Source organism: Ceratotherium simum, chromosome 19 (genome assembly GCF_057802395.1).
Source record: "Ceratotherium simum simum isolate JZ-2026a chromosome 19, ASM5780239v1, whole genome shotgun sequence".
In the NCBI taxonomy this organism is placed as follows: domain Eukaryota; kingdom Metazoa; phylum Chordata; class Mammalia; order Perissodactyla; family Rhinocerotidae; genus Ceratotherium; species Ceratotherium simum.
In genome coordinates this window covers 32,977,891-32,996,190 of record NC_141918.1, presented here as the reverse complement: position 1 = coordinate 32,996,190, position 18,300 = coordinate 32,977,891, and the positions used below count along the sequence as shown (strand labels likewise).

At 41.7% G+C, this 18,300-nt stretch overlaps 1 protein-coding gene across 1 annotated transcript; it reads right to left on the bottom strand.

The window, feature by feature from the left end:
- Positions 1 to 13,997: 13,997 nt before the first annotated feature.
- LOC147914523 (glyceraldehyde-3-phosphate dehydrogenase) lies at positions 13,998 to 15,284 on the bottom strand. The gene has a single exon (XM_087444003.1). The coding sequence runs from the start codon at positions 15,216 to 15,218 to the stop codon at positions 14,217 to 14,219; it is 1,002 nt and encodes a 333-aa protein (XP_087300129.1). The 5' UTR covers positions 15,219 to 15,284; the 3' UTR covers positions 13,998 to 14,216.
- Positions 15,285 to 18,300: the final 3,016 nt, after the last annotated feature.

Genomic DNA, 18,300 nt, shown 5'->3' with positions numbered 1-18,300 from the left:
CAGCACCACCTAGATGCATTTAGAAATGCAGACTCCTAGGCCCCTCCCCAGCCCTACCGAATCAGAAATCAGAATCTGCATTTGTTTTTGTGAGGAAGATCAGCCCTGAGCTAACATCCATGCCAATCCTCCTCTTTTTGCTGAGCAAGACTGGCCCTGGGCTAACATCCGTGCCCATTTTCCTCTACTTTATATGGGACGCCGCCACAGCATGGCCTGACAAATGGTGTGTTGGTGCGCGCCCAGCATCCGAACCCAGGCCACCAGCAGTGGAGCGCGTCCACTTAACCACTACGCCACAGGGCCAGCCCCAGAATCTGCATTTTAACAAGATTCCCAGGTGGTTCATTTGCGCATTAATGTTTGAGAAGCACGTCCCTAGAAAAATGCGTTGAAGAAGTTGCAGTTCATTGCTCTAGCGTTAATAATATGCGGAGGCAGTATAATACAATGGAGAAGGCAAAGTTTTAGGAATCAGAATCTGATCCTAAACAACAGTGTGGCTTTCAATAAATCACTTAACATTTCTAAATGTAGGATCTTATTTCATAAGATTGTTAAAGGAATAGAGAGAACGTAAAAGAGTGCCTACGACATTGCCTATCACATAGTAGGTATGCAGTAAAGGTTAGTTTACTTTCTTTCCTTTTTCATGTCTCACCTAGAGAGAATAAAATAACTTTTCCCTCTATCATTCAAGTGTGTAGAAAACACCGTTTTTATAAATGCATGAGAAATGTCAGTTGTTAAAATAATTACCAGTTGTTCATGAATAGGGAAGATATAAATGATAAAAGATTCCACAAAGGGTCAAATACTCTTTATAATATAAGAGACACACACAAAAAAAGTTTAAATTAAAACAGAAATTAAAGTCATTGAAAGTTGAAGAGGAAAAACACCTACCACATGGCCTATTGCAGTTCCTAGAGGCGAGTTTGAAATGCAACATTGAGCATCCTAATCACCAAAGCAAAAACAAAAACTCAGTAAATCACATAAGGAAATGATTCCAGAGACAATTTCCTTGTTATTAAGGTTTAAAAGGAACATATTGCATAGGTCCTGGACAAGGAGCATCAAACAATTTAATGGGATATATTTTAGTGGTGCAATTGGAAAGTAGTTGTTAAGATAATGAAAATGTGACTTTTAAGGGGTCTCTGGTTCTCTATATTCACAGACTAAATATAGACAGAATATAGGCTGAATTTTTTCTTCTTAATTACTACAAACCAGCAGAGGCTGAAAGAAAATTTCTTAATAAGCTCTCTAGAAATGGATTATCTCTAATTAGAAAAATTAATTTGCACAACCAGAGGAATATTTTATGTATCACTTATGGGCTTGGTAAAACTTCAGCCAGAATTCTTGTAATCTGTATAAAGGGCATGTAGACAACTGGAAGAAAATATTCTTTTGTACCTACCAATAGCAACCAATTATTTACCAGCCTACAAATATTATCAACTTGCTCTTCCCACTAGGTTCACTCCCAGTAAAATAAATGAAGGTATATATATATAGATATATTTTCTTTTTTTGTGAGGAAGATCAGCCCTGAGCTAACATCCGTGCTAATCCTCCTCTTTTTTGCTGAGGAAGACTGGCTCTGAGCTAACATCTATTGCCAATCCTCCTCCTTTTTTTTCCCCCAAAGCCCCAGTAGATAGTTGTATGTCATAGTTGCACATCCTTCTAGTTGCTGTATGTGGGACGCGGCCTCAGCATGGCCGGACAAGCAGTGCGTCCGTGTGCACAGGGGATCTGAACCCGGGCCGCCAGTAGCGGAGCATGCGCACTTAACTGCTAAGCCACCGGGCTGGCCCCTAAATGAAGGTATATATTTTTAAAAAACTCCCAAACTTAAGCCAGTTTTATTATGATTTTAAAATGAAAATATTAGGGCCGGCCCCATGGCTTAGCGGTGAAGTGCGTGCGCTCCGCTGCTGGCGGCCCGGGTTCGGATCCCGTGCGCACACCGACGCACTGCTTCTCCGGCCATGCTGAGGTCGCGTCCCACATACAGCAACTAGAAGGATGTGCAGCTATGACATACAACTATCTACTGGGGCTTTGGGGGGAAAATAAATAAATAAAATCTTTAAAAAAAATAAAATAAAATAAAATGAAAATATTAGCTAAAAGTTTTCTATGAATTTTCCAACAGTTTGAAACAAAAATGCATGACCAGAAATATTTGGGAGATATCCTAAGTGAAAAATATTTTGGCAAATTATCCATAGTCTATACTGTTGTGGATTCTTTTTTTTAATTCCACAATATGAATGGACATCCATACCTATTAATACAATCTAGATCTATACCATTTTTTAAGTGGCTGCAGTGTAATCCACTGAAGGGATATATTATTGTTTATTTAACCAATATTTAAACTGTTTCTAATTTTTTTATCATAAAAAACATAGTCATGTTCATCTTTGTACAGATATCTATGCATACCTGCCTGATTACTTTCTTAAGAGTTCTCAAAAGTGTAATTGTTAGGTCAAAGGGGATATATTTAAATTTTAAAATTCATGGGCCAGCCCCATGGCTTAGCGGTTAAGTGCGTGCGCTCTGCTGCTGGTGGCCCGGGTTCGGATCCTGGGCGCGCACCGACGCACTGCTTCTCCGGCCATGCTGAGGCCGCATCCCACATACAGCAACTAGAAGGATGTGCAACTGTGACATACAACTATATATTGGGGCTTTGGGGGGAAAATAAATAAAATTATAAATAAATAAATAAATTTTAAAATTCATATTGCCAGACATTCTTGCATTCAAGAAAGATTACATCACTTTACTTTCCCACTGAGAATGTATAACATTGTCCAATTACCCTACCTTTAGTGAAAATCAAGCAGCAATCATTTAAATATTTGCCAATCAGAGAGGTGAAAAGTGATTCAGGAATTATTCTAGGTTGTGCTCTCAAAAAAGGGGGAGTGAAGGAAGCAGCATGGGATAAGGGAAAAAGTTAAGTCCTGTTGTAGTCTCAGCTGGAGTCTAGCTTCAGCCAGATCCCACAGGGAGCTCTGGAGTATGACTTGCTCCAGAAAGGTACTGCCTTGAGGGAAGGGGACCAACTTTTTGTACTACAATATCAGTTGGTCATTGGCTGTGGGCTGCCTCTGGGAGGGGGTAAGTACCTTCTTGGACGAAACAGTTCCCTTTTTAGTCAAGGGCAATTCTCTAGAGTCTAGAGAAAGTACAGCTGTGAATGTTTAGCCACCAATACCCGTGGCAGCTCCAGGATGGATATACCTTCCCGTAGGGAATATGGTGGGTGTAGTGAGTTGAATAGTGTTCCCACAAATTCATGTCCATTCAGACCCTCAGAATGTAACCTTATTTGAAAGTAGAGTCTTTGCAGATGTAATTAGTTAAGATGAGGTTGATGGGGTTCAGGGCACACTAATGCAAAATATGGCACCTTGGCATATTGAATATTCTAAGCTGAAGAGGTTTGAGAAACCAGCAGAAGCAGGAAGGTCACTCTGACCCTTCTTCTTCTTCTCCCCTGAATTAGGTCATAACACTCTCATGTGAGAGGTGCCCTCCCTATACCTGGAGGAAAGGAGCATCCTTATCTTTGACGACAAACGGCAGCCGAGAAGAATGTGAACAGACAGGACTTGCTAAGTTTTCCCCGGTTTACTATACTCACCTCATACTCTTTAACTTATCATACTCCTCCACAACTGTCCACTGTTCATCAAACCTAGCATAAAAATACTCAGGTCAGGGCCGGCACCGTGGCTTAGCCGTTAAGTGCACGTGCTCTGCTACTGGCAGCCCAGGTTCGGATCCTGGGCGCGCACCGACGCACTGCTTCTCCGGCTGTGCTGAGGCCGCGTCCCACATACAGCAACTAGAAGGATGTGCAGCTATGACATACAACTATCTACTGGGGCTTTGGGGGGAAAAAAAGGAGGAGGATTGGCAATAGATGTTAGCTGAGGGCTGATCTTCCTCACCAAAAAAAAAAAAAATACTCAGGTCAAACTGTTTCTATGGGTCTTCATTTCCTTATGAAGTTCTCCTGTGTCACATATTTTCAGACCCAGCCAGAGACCCTAACAAGGTCAAGGAAAACTTTTTCCTCCCCTAAAAGTCATACTAGATTAGAGTGGGCCCTAAATCCAATGACTGGCATCCTCATAAGAAGAGGGGAACACACAGAGATACATAGGGAGAAGAAGGCCATGTGAAGATGAGGGCAGAGATTAGAGTTATGCTGACACAAGCCAAGCAATGCCTGGGGCCACCAGAAACTGGAAGAACCATCTGTGGGAACATGGGCCTTCTGATACCTTGATTTCAGACTTTTAGCCTCCAGAACTGTGAGAGAAAAAATTTCTGTTGTTTTAAGCCACCCAGTGTGTGGTATTTTGTTATAGCAGCCCTGGAGAACTAATAAAGAGGGGGCACTGGCTATCTACCATAGCAGTTCTTAAAATATGGTCCACGGACTCCTGGGCATATCTAACACCCTTTCTGGGAGTCTACAAGGTTAAAACTACTTCCATAATAATATTAAAACATTATTTACCTTTTTTTTTACTGTGCCGGCATTTGCACTAATGGTACAAAGCAATCAATGGTGGATAAAGTTGCTGATGTCTCAGCATGTATGAGACATTGGCACCAAACTGTACTAGTAGTCATTGTATTCCTCACCTCCACATACTCACAATAAAAAAAATGCCAGTTATACATAGGAATGTCCTTGATGGAGCAGAAAAAATATTAGCTTTATTAAATCTTTACCCTAGAGTGCATATCTTTTTAGTATTTTGTGTGACAAGATGGGAAGTAAGCATAAAGCACTTCTGGTGCATACTGAAGTACGATGGTGGTCTCAAGAAAAAGCACTTATATAATCATCGAAAGTGTGAGCCTCACTGGCCACTTTTTTTCACAGACCATCATTTTTCTTGAAAAAATGACAGCCTGACAAACTATGATTATTCAGACTTGGGTGTTTGGCATTTTCTTAGAAATGAAGGAAGCCACACTATTACTTCAAGGAAAAGAGTTGATAGTATTTGTTGCCAATGATAACAGTTGAGCTTGCAAGCAAAAATTAGTATTTTGAAAAACTTATCTGATGCCATGAGCTTGATTATCTTCCCAATGCTTAAAGATTTTCCTGATGTGATCATGGTGATATTAATAAATATGATTTTTTTGATAATGGAATGTGTCAACATTTGGAAGATCTGCATAACTTCATGAAACATTTTCCAAATGACTAATGCATGATGTTACAAATTCATGTGTGAGAAGAAGATCCATTCAAACTTCAAGATACACCAATGGATTTTTAGGTAATAGAGTAAGAAAACTTCATTGCTATTGGTTTCAGATTCTACATTGTAACTATCCTTTAATAAACTACCACTTATTGAGTTTTGATGTTATATCATAAAGTAATATCCACAAAATTATCTGAAAAGGCTATTAAAATACCCCTCCATTTTTTAACTATATATCTGTGTGATGCTAGATTTTCTTCATAACAAAACATAATCGACTAGACAAAACTTAACCAAAACAACAGACTGTAACAGAATGAATGCAGACGCAGCTGTGGAAATCTACCTGTATTTTATTAATCCAGATATAGAGATTTACAAACATGTAAAACAATGACATTCTTCTCAGTGATTTTATTTTTATTTTGGAAAGCAGTTATTTTTCATATAAATATGCTAGCATATTTATTGTTATTTTTGAATAATTAATAAAAAACTTTAAAAAAATTATTAGTTGCTATTTCTAATACACTAAATGTTGATAAATATAACTCACATAAACAAAAGTTCTTGGAGTCCTCAATTTGTAAGAGGGTAAAGGAGTGCAGAGTCCAAAGAGTTTGACAGCAGTTGGTATACTATGAGTCTTATTCTAAAAACAACTTTAATTAAAATTTTACAAATTATATAGGTATATTGAGTAAATACTAGTTATCAATTGATAATGATAAAGTCTATAGGAAGATATTATACTAAACTATTTCTGAGAATATTTAATCAGGCACATTCCAATTCTTTCTCCAGATTTACTTCACTAACAGTGGCTCCCATGGGGCCGGCCCGGTGGCGCAAGCGGTTAGGTGCGCGCGCTCCGCTGCGGCGGCCCGGGGTTCGCTGGTTCGGATCCCGCGCGCGCACCGACGCACTGCTTGGCAAGCCATGCTGTGGCGGTGTCCCATATAAAGTGGAGGAAGATGGGCACAGATGTTAGCCCAGGGCTGTCTTCCTCAGCAAAAGAAGAGGAGGATTGGCGGATGTTAGCACAGGGCTGATCTCCTCACAAAAAACAAAACAAAACAAAAAAAAAAACAGTGGCTCCCAGGTTCAGTTTCAGTTTAATTAGTTCTTGAAATTAGGCTGCCCGAAACATTCTTTTCTTTCTCTAGTGCATAAAATCATCTTTGTTTAATTTCTCTATATGTATTTGCGTATCAAAACTAGGGCTATATCCTTTGCTAATGGGGGAGGGCATGGATTTGTGGGAACAGGGAGTATATGGGAAATCTCTGTACCTTCCTCTCAATTTTGCTGTGAACCTAGAACTGCTCTAAAAAATAGTCTTAAAAAAAAAAAAACCCAAACCAGTGCTATATCCCCAATTCTACTGCCATGTTCACTTGGCCACTGTAGATAGTAAGTCATACAAAAGAGAGATAAACTCTTTGGATACCTGAAGCATTCTTTTATTTAAAAATTTATTGAGTGTCTAAGGAGTACTATAAACTGCTAGGCACTGGATATTTATTGGTAAATGAAATAGACATAGCCTTTCTCCTTATACCATGATTCTTGCTTCTTGTTAAAGATGGGTGGGCTGAACACACGTTTCCTTCCTATCCCTCTTAAGACACCACTAAAATACAAAGAAGAATAAATTAGTAGTGAAGGGACTTGACAATGAGCTTTTAAAACATTTCTATAAGACTATTCTGACAAATGTAATAGAGGAAGGTGCACGCCACATCTACAAGATTGGAGAGATGCAGGTGGTCTGCCACGAATCTCTGAGAACTTCTGGGGCTGCTAGAGATGGTATACAAGGGAGTGCAGTGATAGACTTAAGAGTTGGGACATTAATCGGAAAACTGCATATAGAACAGTTGACATTCCCTTATCTTATCTGTTCCATTCCTCCTACAGGCAAAATGCTGTCAGAGCAAAGTGATTAACACCAAGCCAAAAGCAGGAGTGCTGTTCTCTAAGAGAAGGGAAATGCTAAGGCCCTAGATAAAAGTATTAGCTCCTCAGAGGAAAGTGAAAGAGAAAACTGATAAGAGGCATTTAGAATCAATCTAAGGGGCCAGCCCCTTGGCCTAGCGGTTAAGTTCAGTGCACTTCACTTTGGCAGCCCCGGTTCGGTTCCCAGGAGCGGACCTACATCACTCATTGGCGGCCATGCTGTGGTGGCAACCCACATACAAAATAGAGGAAGATTTGCAGAAATGTTAGCTCAGGGTGAATCTTCCTTAGCAAAAAAAAAAAAAAGGGTCAATCTAAGAGGTCCAACATGAGAGTCAATGAGAGTCCCCAAAACGGTGCAAAAAGGAGTGGTAACATGATGGTAGCGGAGAGGAGGAAGGAAAATATCAGAGAAAATAATCAAGAAAAAGAAATTAAAAATACCCACACCCTGGGCTGGCCCAGCGGCATTGTGGTTGGGTATGCGTGCTCCGCTTCAGCGGCCCAGGGTTCACAGGTTGGGATCCCAGGCATAGACCTATGCACCGCTCATCAAGCTATGCTGTGGCAGGCATCCCACAAATAAAATGGAGGAAGATGGGCACAGATGTCAGCTCAGGGCCAATCTTCCTCAGCAAAAAGAGGAAGATTGGCAACAGATGTTAGCTCAGGGCTAATCTTCCTCATGGAAAAAAAAAAAAAACCCACACCCAGGCATATCCTTGTGAAAGATCATATCTCCAAGATCAAAGAATAGATCCTGAACATTTATACGGAAAAAATGGGACACTTAAAAAAGGAGTAAAACAGACTTATAACACACTTGAACCACTGAATGTTAGAAAATAGTGGGGACAATGCCTTCAGGGTTCTGAGGAAAAACCATTTTTTAAGTTGGAATTGTATACCCAGCCAAAAAATAATCAAATATAAGAGTTTGGAAAGCAACCAATCTAATACTTGCTCACTGAGGAGCTCATAGCCTATCTGAGAAGAAAGACATATAAACGTGATAGGCATAAGATAAGGAAAGTGTAAACAGGTTTCACAAGGTGTTACCAGCATGGCCGAGGGGCCCCCTACCTGGTCTGGAGGAAGCAAGAGAAGACTTCCTGAAGGAGATGATCCTGACCTGAGCCTCAAACCATGAGGAAACAACTTGGCAAATCTCTTTAAGAAATTTCCCTGATCTAGACTAGACTGTGGTAAGAGAAATTTTATCTCCATATTCAACTTTAACTTCTATATAGCTTATAAACTGGTCATGACCAAAGGCATAAGCATTACAAAATAGTCATGATTTTTCTTACTTTTTCTATCACCTATGCGGTGAACCTGACTTGCAAGATTTGCAGCTCAGTTCTCCTCATGACTAATTCATTGGAAGTGGGGCACACCCACATTTCCTTCTGACTTGAACAAACTGTTGAAACCATCACTTTTTTCTTTCATTGTGGTTCTGTGCCAAATGAACTCAATGTTTTAATGGTCAGACTAAACTTTTCAAATTCCTTACTGGCATGTGATTAGGCTTTATTAATTTACGTGTAATTATTATTTATTTGATTTTTTTCCGTAAAACCTAAGGCAGGCTGCATTCTGGTGTAAGGGAACAATTCCTGCTATATTGGGGCTAAGAAGTTTAAAGAATGAAAGGATGACTGGCAAAGTCCTATGTGCGGGCTTTTTATTTCTTTTTCTCTATGTTTTCCTGAAAACACAGTAAGCCAAAGAGACAAATAAGATTCCTCTACAGTCTTGCTCCTACTTGGAAGGAATTTGATTTTTTTCTTTTCTGAACGAAGGAAAAAAAGTCCCCCAGCTCCCTTTGAAGTAAGCATCAGCTCCATAGTGAGACCAACTGACCAGTTTTATTGTTGTATTTTTTGTTACTGAGCGCTAAGGGACCAGAGAGCCGAAAGTTGGTCCTTTTGCCTAGAGTGGCTCTTGCCAATAGAACTATACTGGGTTCAGAATAGCAGAGCAGAAACTTTATTCATTGATCAGTGAATGGAGGAGGCAGAGCTCATGCTCTAAAACACCTTCTCCCTGAAGAGCAGGTGAGCAGAGTTCTTACGGCATGTGAAATGGGAGGGGTCTCCATGTCATCATTCAAGGTGGGGGCAGTTGGGGCTTGTGCAGATCCTCCCTTCTTGCACACGGCATCTTTTGCTCACGTTTCCTTTTGTGCATGGCACCTTTTGCATACGGCACCCCAACGCCATCTTGGACCTTTCTGGTTTGGACGTTCTGTGGTTTGGCCCTCTGGCAATGTTCTGCCTTGGTTCCTAAAAGCAAGCACAACTTAAAAACAAAGCATTAGGGGCTGGCCCCGTGGCTTAGCGGTTGAGTGCGCGCGCTCCGCTACTGGCGGCCAGGGTTGGGATCTCTGGTGTGCACCGAGGCACTGCTTGTCCGGCCATGCTGAGGCCGTCCCACACACAGCAACTAGAAGGATGTGCAACTATGACATACAACTATCTACTCGGGCTTTGGGGGAAAAAAAAAAGGAGGTGGATTGGCAATAGATGTTAGCTCAGGGCTGATCTTCCTCACAAAAACAAACAAACAAAAAACAAAACAAAGCATTAGACGTGGAAAATGTTTTCAGGGACTTCTCTGGGTGGCAAAATCCCTCCTCTGACTATGTCCTGCTCCTCATTCTTTTTTTGTGTGTGTGAGGAGATCAGCCCTGTGCTAACATCTGCCAATCCTCCTCTTTTTTTTGCTGAGGAAGACTGGCCCTGGGCTAACATCCATGCCCATCTTCCTCCACTTTATATGGGATGCCACCACAGCATGGCTTGCCAAGCAGTGCGTTGGTGCGCGCCCAGGATCCAAACCGAGGAACCCTGGGACGCCGCAGCGAAGCGCGCACACTTAACCGCTTGCGCCACCAGGTCGGCCCCCTGCTCCTCATTCTTGAGGGGGCAATGGATGAAGCTCCATCGTCTGTAACTACTTTCAGCTGGCCAGGGGCGTTGTTATAGGGGCCCATAGAGGAGGAGAGCTTATCTCTAGCAACTTTTAGATATGTTTGGTTGTTACTGGTTTGGACTCCCAACTTCTCATCCCTGAGTCAACACCATTCATAATTTTATGGCCTTGGTGAGCTTAGTCACAAATTGTGCCAAACACTTAAGTATGCAAAGTCCAAGGAGCAAAAGGAAGATGATAGCTACCAAGGGGCCCAGAAGTGGGAGGAACCAAGTTAAGCTGGGAAAGGCTTGTTTGACTCTATTCCAGTTTTGTTCTGTATGGTCTGGGTGGCTTTTTTCAGTCACCCAAGTAGCCCTTTCCAGTAGCCTGGTTGCACTTTCTTTTATAGTGCCACTATATTAACATAGTATTAACATAGAAACAATAAGACGTTATTTGCTAAGGCACAGACTCCACCCTGATCTGCAAAAGGTAGTCTAAGGCAATTCTATTATCAAGTACCATTTTGGCTAAAGAATTAAGATTTTTGTAACACCTTTTGTAACACCATGGCCACTGTGGCAGTGACTTCCTTAATAGTGACTGTATTATAAATGGGACCTCTGACTGGGAAGATGGCAGCATATGAGGACTCTGAACTCACCTCCTCCCATGGACACAACAAATTTACAACTCCCATTGGAAGAAAAAAGAGAGAGAACTGGAGACTGGATAAAAAGAACCCTCACAACAAGGGACGGTGCTGACTGAGGTGGAAGAGGCAGAAATTCCTTTCCACAGAGGAAAAAAGCCACATCCCAGCCACGATCCTTCACAGCCAGGAGTAATCTTTTTTTTTTTTTTTTTGTGAGGAAGATCAGCCCTGAGCTAACATCTGCCATTCCTCCTCTTTTTGCTGAGGAAGACTGGCCCTGAGCTAACATCTGTGCCATCTTCCTCCACTTTATGGGGGACGCTGCCACAGCATGGCCTGACAGGCGATGCGTTGGTGCACGCCTGGGATCCAAACCCGTGCCGCCAGCAGCGGCGCTTAACTGCTATGCCACGGGCCGGCCCAGGAGCCATCTTAAGGTAGGAAGCTTTCCCTGGAGGAGTGGGGGATCTGAGCAGTAGAGCTACGCCACAATAAGCAGCATTTTTTAACTGCTAACTCAGCACAACAAGACAAGCATCATAATATCTGGCTTTGCTGGCTATTAACAACAATGCGGAATATCCCCATAAAAGTTACTGAACATAAGAGAAAGGAAAGGCTGCTCTTAAAGGGCCCATGCACAAATACACCCGTTTCAGAAAGCAACACAAAATCACCAGAAAGAAAGATGCACAGTCCTTTGGTGAAAAGAGACTCACTTGATACTCTGGGCACATCTCAGGGAGGTAGGGGGTGGCTGGAACGACCTCCTCAGGGACTGAGACATTGGTGGCAGCCATTATTGTGACCTAGTACAGGCATGGTGACACAGACACTGGCAGATGCCATTGGAGATCTTCCCCTGGGCTGGTAGCAGAGGGGTTTGCCCCACCCACCAGAGCACTAATTTAATTCAGCTCAGCCAGGGCAGGCAACCTGCCCTAGGGATGTGCTCCACCCACCAGCAAGCCCTCAGGCAACTTGTGGGCCTGCCTAGGCAGGGAGTGTGGAACCTCTGTAGCAGGGTGAATCGGTCCACCTTTGTGGGGCAGGGCATGTGTGAGGGGTGGGCCTGCATTGGCAGAGTGTGTGGGGCCTCTGCAGCAGGGCGAGTGGGTCCACTTCAGTGGGACAGGGCATGTGCATGGGGCAGGACTGTGTGGATGGGTTGTGTGGGCCTGCGGGTAGCAGGGCTTGTCAGCTGCAGCAGACTTGTGCTCCTCAAACAATCACATAGGGGATCTGCCCCACCTTCCAATGCCTGAAATACTTGTGTGTTGCCATGCCTGGGGCCAGGCTCACCCAGGTGCACTACTGAGAGAGCTATGTCAGCTGTCGGCTGGAAGCCTACAGCAATTGTCAGCCTGTGAGCCTCTGAGTCTAGCAAACAGCCACACTGGGGGCCTATTCATGTAACAGAATAAATGCAGCAACAATGTGCTATTAGACCTTGCAGCAAACTGTGCTGGTGCTCCCTCCACCCGATAGAGTGATGGAAGGGACTGTAGCAGCTTCACACAGCTGAACATTACAACCAGCTGGCCAGGGGGACAGCCTAGCCTTCCTGTGCACCTGCACTAAGAGAAACCACACCACAACAAAAGGACACATGTAGTCCACAGGGGACACTCCTGGAACATTTGGAATTGGTGACAAGAGAGAAGCACAATGCTGGGCCTCATAAGGCATCTCTTACATCAGGCCACTTCTCCAAGACTGGGAGACATGACTGATCTATCTAAAACATAGATATAAGCACAGAGATATAGGCAAAATGAGGAGACAGAGGAATATGTTCCAAATAAGAGAACAGGACAAATCCTCAGAAAAAGAACTAAACGAAACAGAGATAAACAATCTCCCTGATAAAGAGTACAAACTAATAGTCATAAGGATGCTCACTGATCTTGGGAGAAGAATAGATGAATACAATGAGAACATTAACAAAGAATTGGGAAATATAAAAAGGAACCAATCAGAACTGAAGAATACAATAATGGAAATGAAAAATTCACTAGAGGGACTCAATAGCAGAATAGATGATACAGAAGAATGGATCAATGAACTGGATGAAAGACTAGAGGAAATCACCCAACCTGAACAGAAAAAAGAATTAAAAAGAACCATGACAGTCTAAGGGACCTCTGGGACGTCAAGTGCACTAACATCTGTATTATAGGTGTCCCAGAAGGAGAAGAGAGAGACAAAGGGGCAGAGAATCTATTCAAAGAAATAATTGCTGAAAACTTTCCTAATCTAAGGAAGGAAACAGACATCCAGGTACGGGAACCACCAAACAAGATGAACTCAAAGAGGCCCACACCAAGACACACTATAATTAAAATGTCAAGAACTAAAGATAAAGATAGAGTCCTAAAACCTGAAAGGGACAATTCTAAAAGCTGTAAGAAAAAAGGCAACAGGTTACATACAAAGGAAACCCCATAAGGCTATCAGCTGACTTCTTAGCAGAAACCTTACAGGCTAGAAGGGAGTGGCACAATATATTTAAAGTGCTAAAAGGAAAAAACCTACAGCCAAGAATACTTTACCCAGCAAGGTTATCATTCAGACTGGAAGGAGAGACAAAGAGTTTTCCAGAGAAGCAAAAACTAAAGAAGTTTATCACCAATAAACTAGCCTTACAAGAAATGCTAAAGGGATTTATTTAAGTGGAAATGAAAAGACCACAAATAGGAATAAGAAAATTATCAAAAAAGCAATAATAAAACAACTGGTAAAGGCAAATATACAGTAAAGGTAGCATATCAACCACCTACAAAGCTAAAATAAAGGTCAAAAGACAAAAGTACTAAAATTATCTATTTCCATGATAAGAGATTAACGGATACACACACACAAAAAAGAGGTTGAATATGATATCAAAAACATAAAATGTGGAAGGAGGGGAGTAAAAGAGTAGAGCTTTTAGCAAGAGGTCAAAATTAAGAGCCCATAAACTTAATACAGATTGCTACTTACGTGGGTTATTATATATGAACCTCATGGCAATCACAAACCAGAAACCTCTAATAAATACACAAAAAATTAAGAGAAAGGAGCCCAAACATAATACTAAAGAAAGCTATCAAACCACAAGGGAAGAGAGTAAGAAAAGAAGAAAGGAACAGAGAAGAACTATTAAAACATTCAGAAAAAAAGTAACAAAATGGCAATAAGAACATACTTACAATAGCTACTTTATTTTTTTTTTTTTTTTTTTGATGGGGTACAGTGTACTTTATTGATGGTACATGACACGGTAGGGCTCCCCAAGCCCTCCCCTTCTTCAGGGGGTCTGAGATGGAAACTGGAAGTTGGGAGACTCTCAGTGTGTTAGGGGCTCAAGGTGGGGCAAGGACTCCCAGCAGCTGAGGTCATCTTTCTCTTGCTGGGGTGACTGGTGGTCCAGGGGGCTCTTACTCCTTGGAGGCCATGTGGGCCATAAGGTCCACCACCCTATTGCTGTAGCCAAATTCATTGTCATACCAGGAAATGAGCTTGACAAAGTGGTCATTGAGGGCAATGCCAGCCCCAGCATCGAAGGTGGAAGAGTGGGGGTCACTGTTAAAGTCGCAGGAGACAACCTGGTCCTCAGTGTAGCCCAGGATACCCTTGAGGGGGCCCTCCGATGCCTGCTTCACCACCTTCTTGATTTCATCATATTTGGCAGCTTTCTCCAGGCGGCAGGTCAGATCCACGACCGACACGTTGCGGGTGGGGACACGGAAGGCCATGCCAGTGAGCTTCCCATTCAGCTCAGGGATGACCTTGCCCACAGCCTTGGCAGCGCCAGTAGAAGCAGGGATGATGTTCTGGGCAGCCCCTCGGCCATCACGCCACATCTTCCCAGAGGGGCCATCCACGGTCTTCTGGGTGGCAGTGATGGCATGGACGGTGGTCATGAGTCCCTCAACGATGCCAAAGTGGTCATGGATGACCTTGGCCAGAGGAGCCAAGCAATTGGTGGTGCAGGAAGCATTGCTGACAATCTTGAGGGAATTGTCATACTTCTCATGGTTCACACCCATCACAAACATGGGGGCATCAGCAGAAGGGGCAGAGATGATGACCCTTTTGGCTCCACCCTTCAAGTGAGCCCCAGCCTTCTCCATTGTAGTGAAGACACCAGTGGACTCCACAACGTATTCAGCACCAGCATCACCCCATTTGATGTTGGCGGGATCTCGCTCCTGGAAGATGGTGATGGCCTTTCCATTGATGACAAGCTTCCCGTGCTCAGCCTTGACTGTGCCATGAAACTTGCCATGGGTGGAATCATACTGGAACATGTAGACCATGTAGTTGAGGTCAATGAAGGGGTCATTGATGGCGACAATATCCACTTTGCCAGAGTTAAAAGCAGCCCTGGTGACCAGGCGCCCAATACGGCCAAATCCGTTTACTCCGACCTTCACCATCGTGTCCCGGGCACGCGGCTAGCACTGCGCAAGAAACACGGCTATCCGTCGAACGGGCAGGAACAGAGAGCCTACAATAGCTACTTTAAATGTGAATGGACTAGGGGCTGGCCCAGTGGCATAGAGGTTAAGTGCACGCACTCCGCTGCAGTGGCCCAGGGTTGCAGGTTCAGATCCTGGGCGTGCACCGATGCACCACTTGTCAAGCCATGCTGTGGCAGCGTCCCATATAAAGTAGAGGAAGATGGGCACAGATGTTAGCCCAGGGCCAATCTTCCTCAGCAAAAAGAGGAGGATTGGCGACAGATGTTAGCTCAGGGCTAATCTTCCTCACACACACACAAAAAAATTAAAAGAAAATGTCAATGGACTAAATGCTCCAATCAAAAGACATAGGGTGACTGATTGGATGAAAAAACAAGATCCATATATATGCTGCATGCAAGAGACACACTTCAGACCTAAAGATTCTCACAAACTGCAAGTGAAGGGATGGAAAAAGATACTCCATGCAAATGGCAATGTAAAGAAAGCTGGGGTAGCAATACTTATGTCAGGCAAAATAGACTTTAAAACAAAAACTGTAACAAGATACAAAGAAGGGCACTACCTAATGATAAAGGGAACAATCCAACGAGAGGATATAATACTTGTAAATATCTATGCACCCAACATAGGAGCTAAACATATACTAAACATATAAAGCAATTATTAACAGACATAAAAGGAGATATAGACAGTAACACAATAATAGTAGAGGACTTTAACACTCCATTTACATCAATGGATAGATCATCCAAACAGAAGATCAATAAGGAAACATTGGCCTTAAACGACACATTAGACCAGATGGACTGAGTAGATATATATAGAACATTCCATCCCCAAACCACAGAATACACATTCTTTTCAAATGCACGTGGAATATTCTCGAGGATTGATCACATATTAGGCCACAAAACAAGTCTCAATAAATTTAAGACTGAAATAATACCAAGCATTTTTTCTGACCACAACGATATGAAACTAGAAATTAACTACAGGAAGAAAATCAGAAAAGCCACAAATATGTGGAGATTAAACAAAATGTTACTGAACAATGATTGGGTCAATAAAGAAATCAAAGGAGAAATCAAAAAATGCCTGGAGACAAATGAAAATGAAAATCGACATTTCAAAATTTATAGGTTACAGCAAAAGCAGTTCTAAGAGGGAAGTTTATAGCAATACAGGCCTACCTCAACAAACAAGAAAAATCTCAAATAAACAATCTAAGAGTGCACCTAAAGGAACTGGAAAAAAAAGAACAAATAATCACTAGAAGTAGGGAAATAATAAAAATCAGAGCAGAAACAAATGAAATAGGGACTGAAAAAACAATAGAAAAAAAATAAATGAAACCAAGAGCTGGTTCTTTGAAAAGATAAACAAAATTGACAAACCTTTAGCTAGACTCACCACGGAAAAAAGAGAGAAGGCTCAAATAAATAAAATCAGAAATGAAGAGGAGAATTTACAATGGACACCTCAGAAATACAAAAGATTATAAGAGAATGCTATGAAAAGCTATACGTCAACATTGGATAATCTAGAAGAAATGGGTGAATTCTTAAAATCATACAACCTTCCAAAACTGAATCAAGGAGAAATAGGGAATTTGAATAGACCAATCACCAGTAAGGAGATTGAAACAGTAATCAAAAACCTCCCAAAAAATAAAAGTCCAGGACCAGACGGCTTCCATGGTGTACTCTACCAAACATTCAAAGAAGACTTAATACATATCCTTCTCAAACTCTTCCAAAAATTTGAAGAGGAGGAGAAGCTACCTAACTCATACGATGAGGCCAACTTTACCCTTATACCAAAAGCAGACAAGTACAACAGAAAAAGAAAATTACAGGCCAATTTCACTGATGAACATCAATGAAAAAATCCTCAACAGAATACTAGCAAATTGAACACCACAATATATTAAAAAGATCAGACACCATGGTCAAGTGGGATTTATTCCAGGTATGCAGGGATGGTTCAACATCCACAAATCAATCAACGTGATACACCACATTAACAAAATGAAGAATAAAAATCACATGATCATCTCAATAGATGCAGAGAAAGCATTTGACAAGATACAGCATCCATTTATGATAAAAACTCTGAATAAAATGTGTACAGAATGAAAGTACCTCAACATAATAAAAGCCATATATGACAAACCCACAGCTAATATCGTTCTCAATGGTGAAAAACTGAAAGCTATCCCCCTAAGCACAGGAACCAGACAAGGATGCCCACTTTCACCACTCTTATTTAACATAGTATTGGAAGTCCTAGCCAGAGCAATCAGGCAAGAAAAAGAAATAAAAGGGATCCAAATTGGAAAGGAAGAAGTGAAACTGTCACTATTTGAAGATGACATAATTTTACATATAGAAAACCCTAAAGAATCCACCAAAAAACTTTTAGAAATAATAAATGAATACGGTAAAGCTGCAGGATACAAAATCAACAAACAAAAATCAGTTGCGTTTCTATACGCTAACAGCAAAGTAGCAGAAAGAGAAATTAAGAATACAATCCCATTTATAATTGCAGCAAAAAGAATAAAATACCTAGGAATAAATTTAACCAAAGAGCTGAAAGACCTGTACACTGAAAACTATAAAACACTGTTGAAAGAAATTGAGGAAGCCACAGGAAATGGAAAGATATTCTGTGCTCTTGGATTGGAAGAATTAACATAGTTAAAATGTCCATACTTCCTAAAGCAATCCACAGATTCAATGTAATCCCTATCAAAGTTCCAACAACATTTTTCACTGAAATAGAAACAAAGAATCCTAAAATTTATACGGAACAACAAAAGACCCTGAATAGCCAAAGGAATCCTGAGAAAAAAGAACAAAGCTGGAGGTATCACACTCCCTGATTTCAAAATATACTACAAAACTATAGTAATCAAAACAGCATGGTACTGGCACAAAAACAGACATAGATCAATGAACAGAATCAAGAGCCCAGAAATAAACCCACACATCCATGGATGCTAATTTTCTACAAGGGAGCCAAGAACATACAA

Coding starts and splice junctions, on each gene's coding strand:
- LOC147914523 (XM_087444003.1), bottom strand. CDS start 15,218: ATGGTGAAGGTCGGAGTAAACGGATTTGGCCGTATTGGGCGCCTGGTC.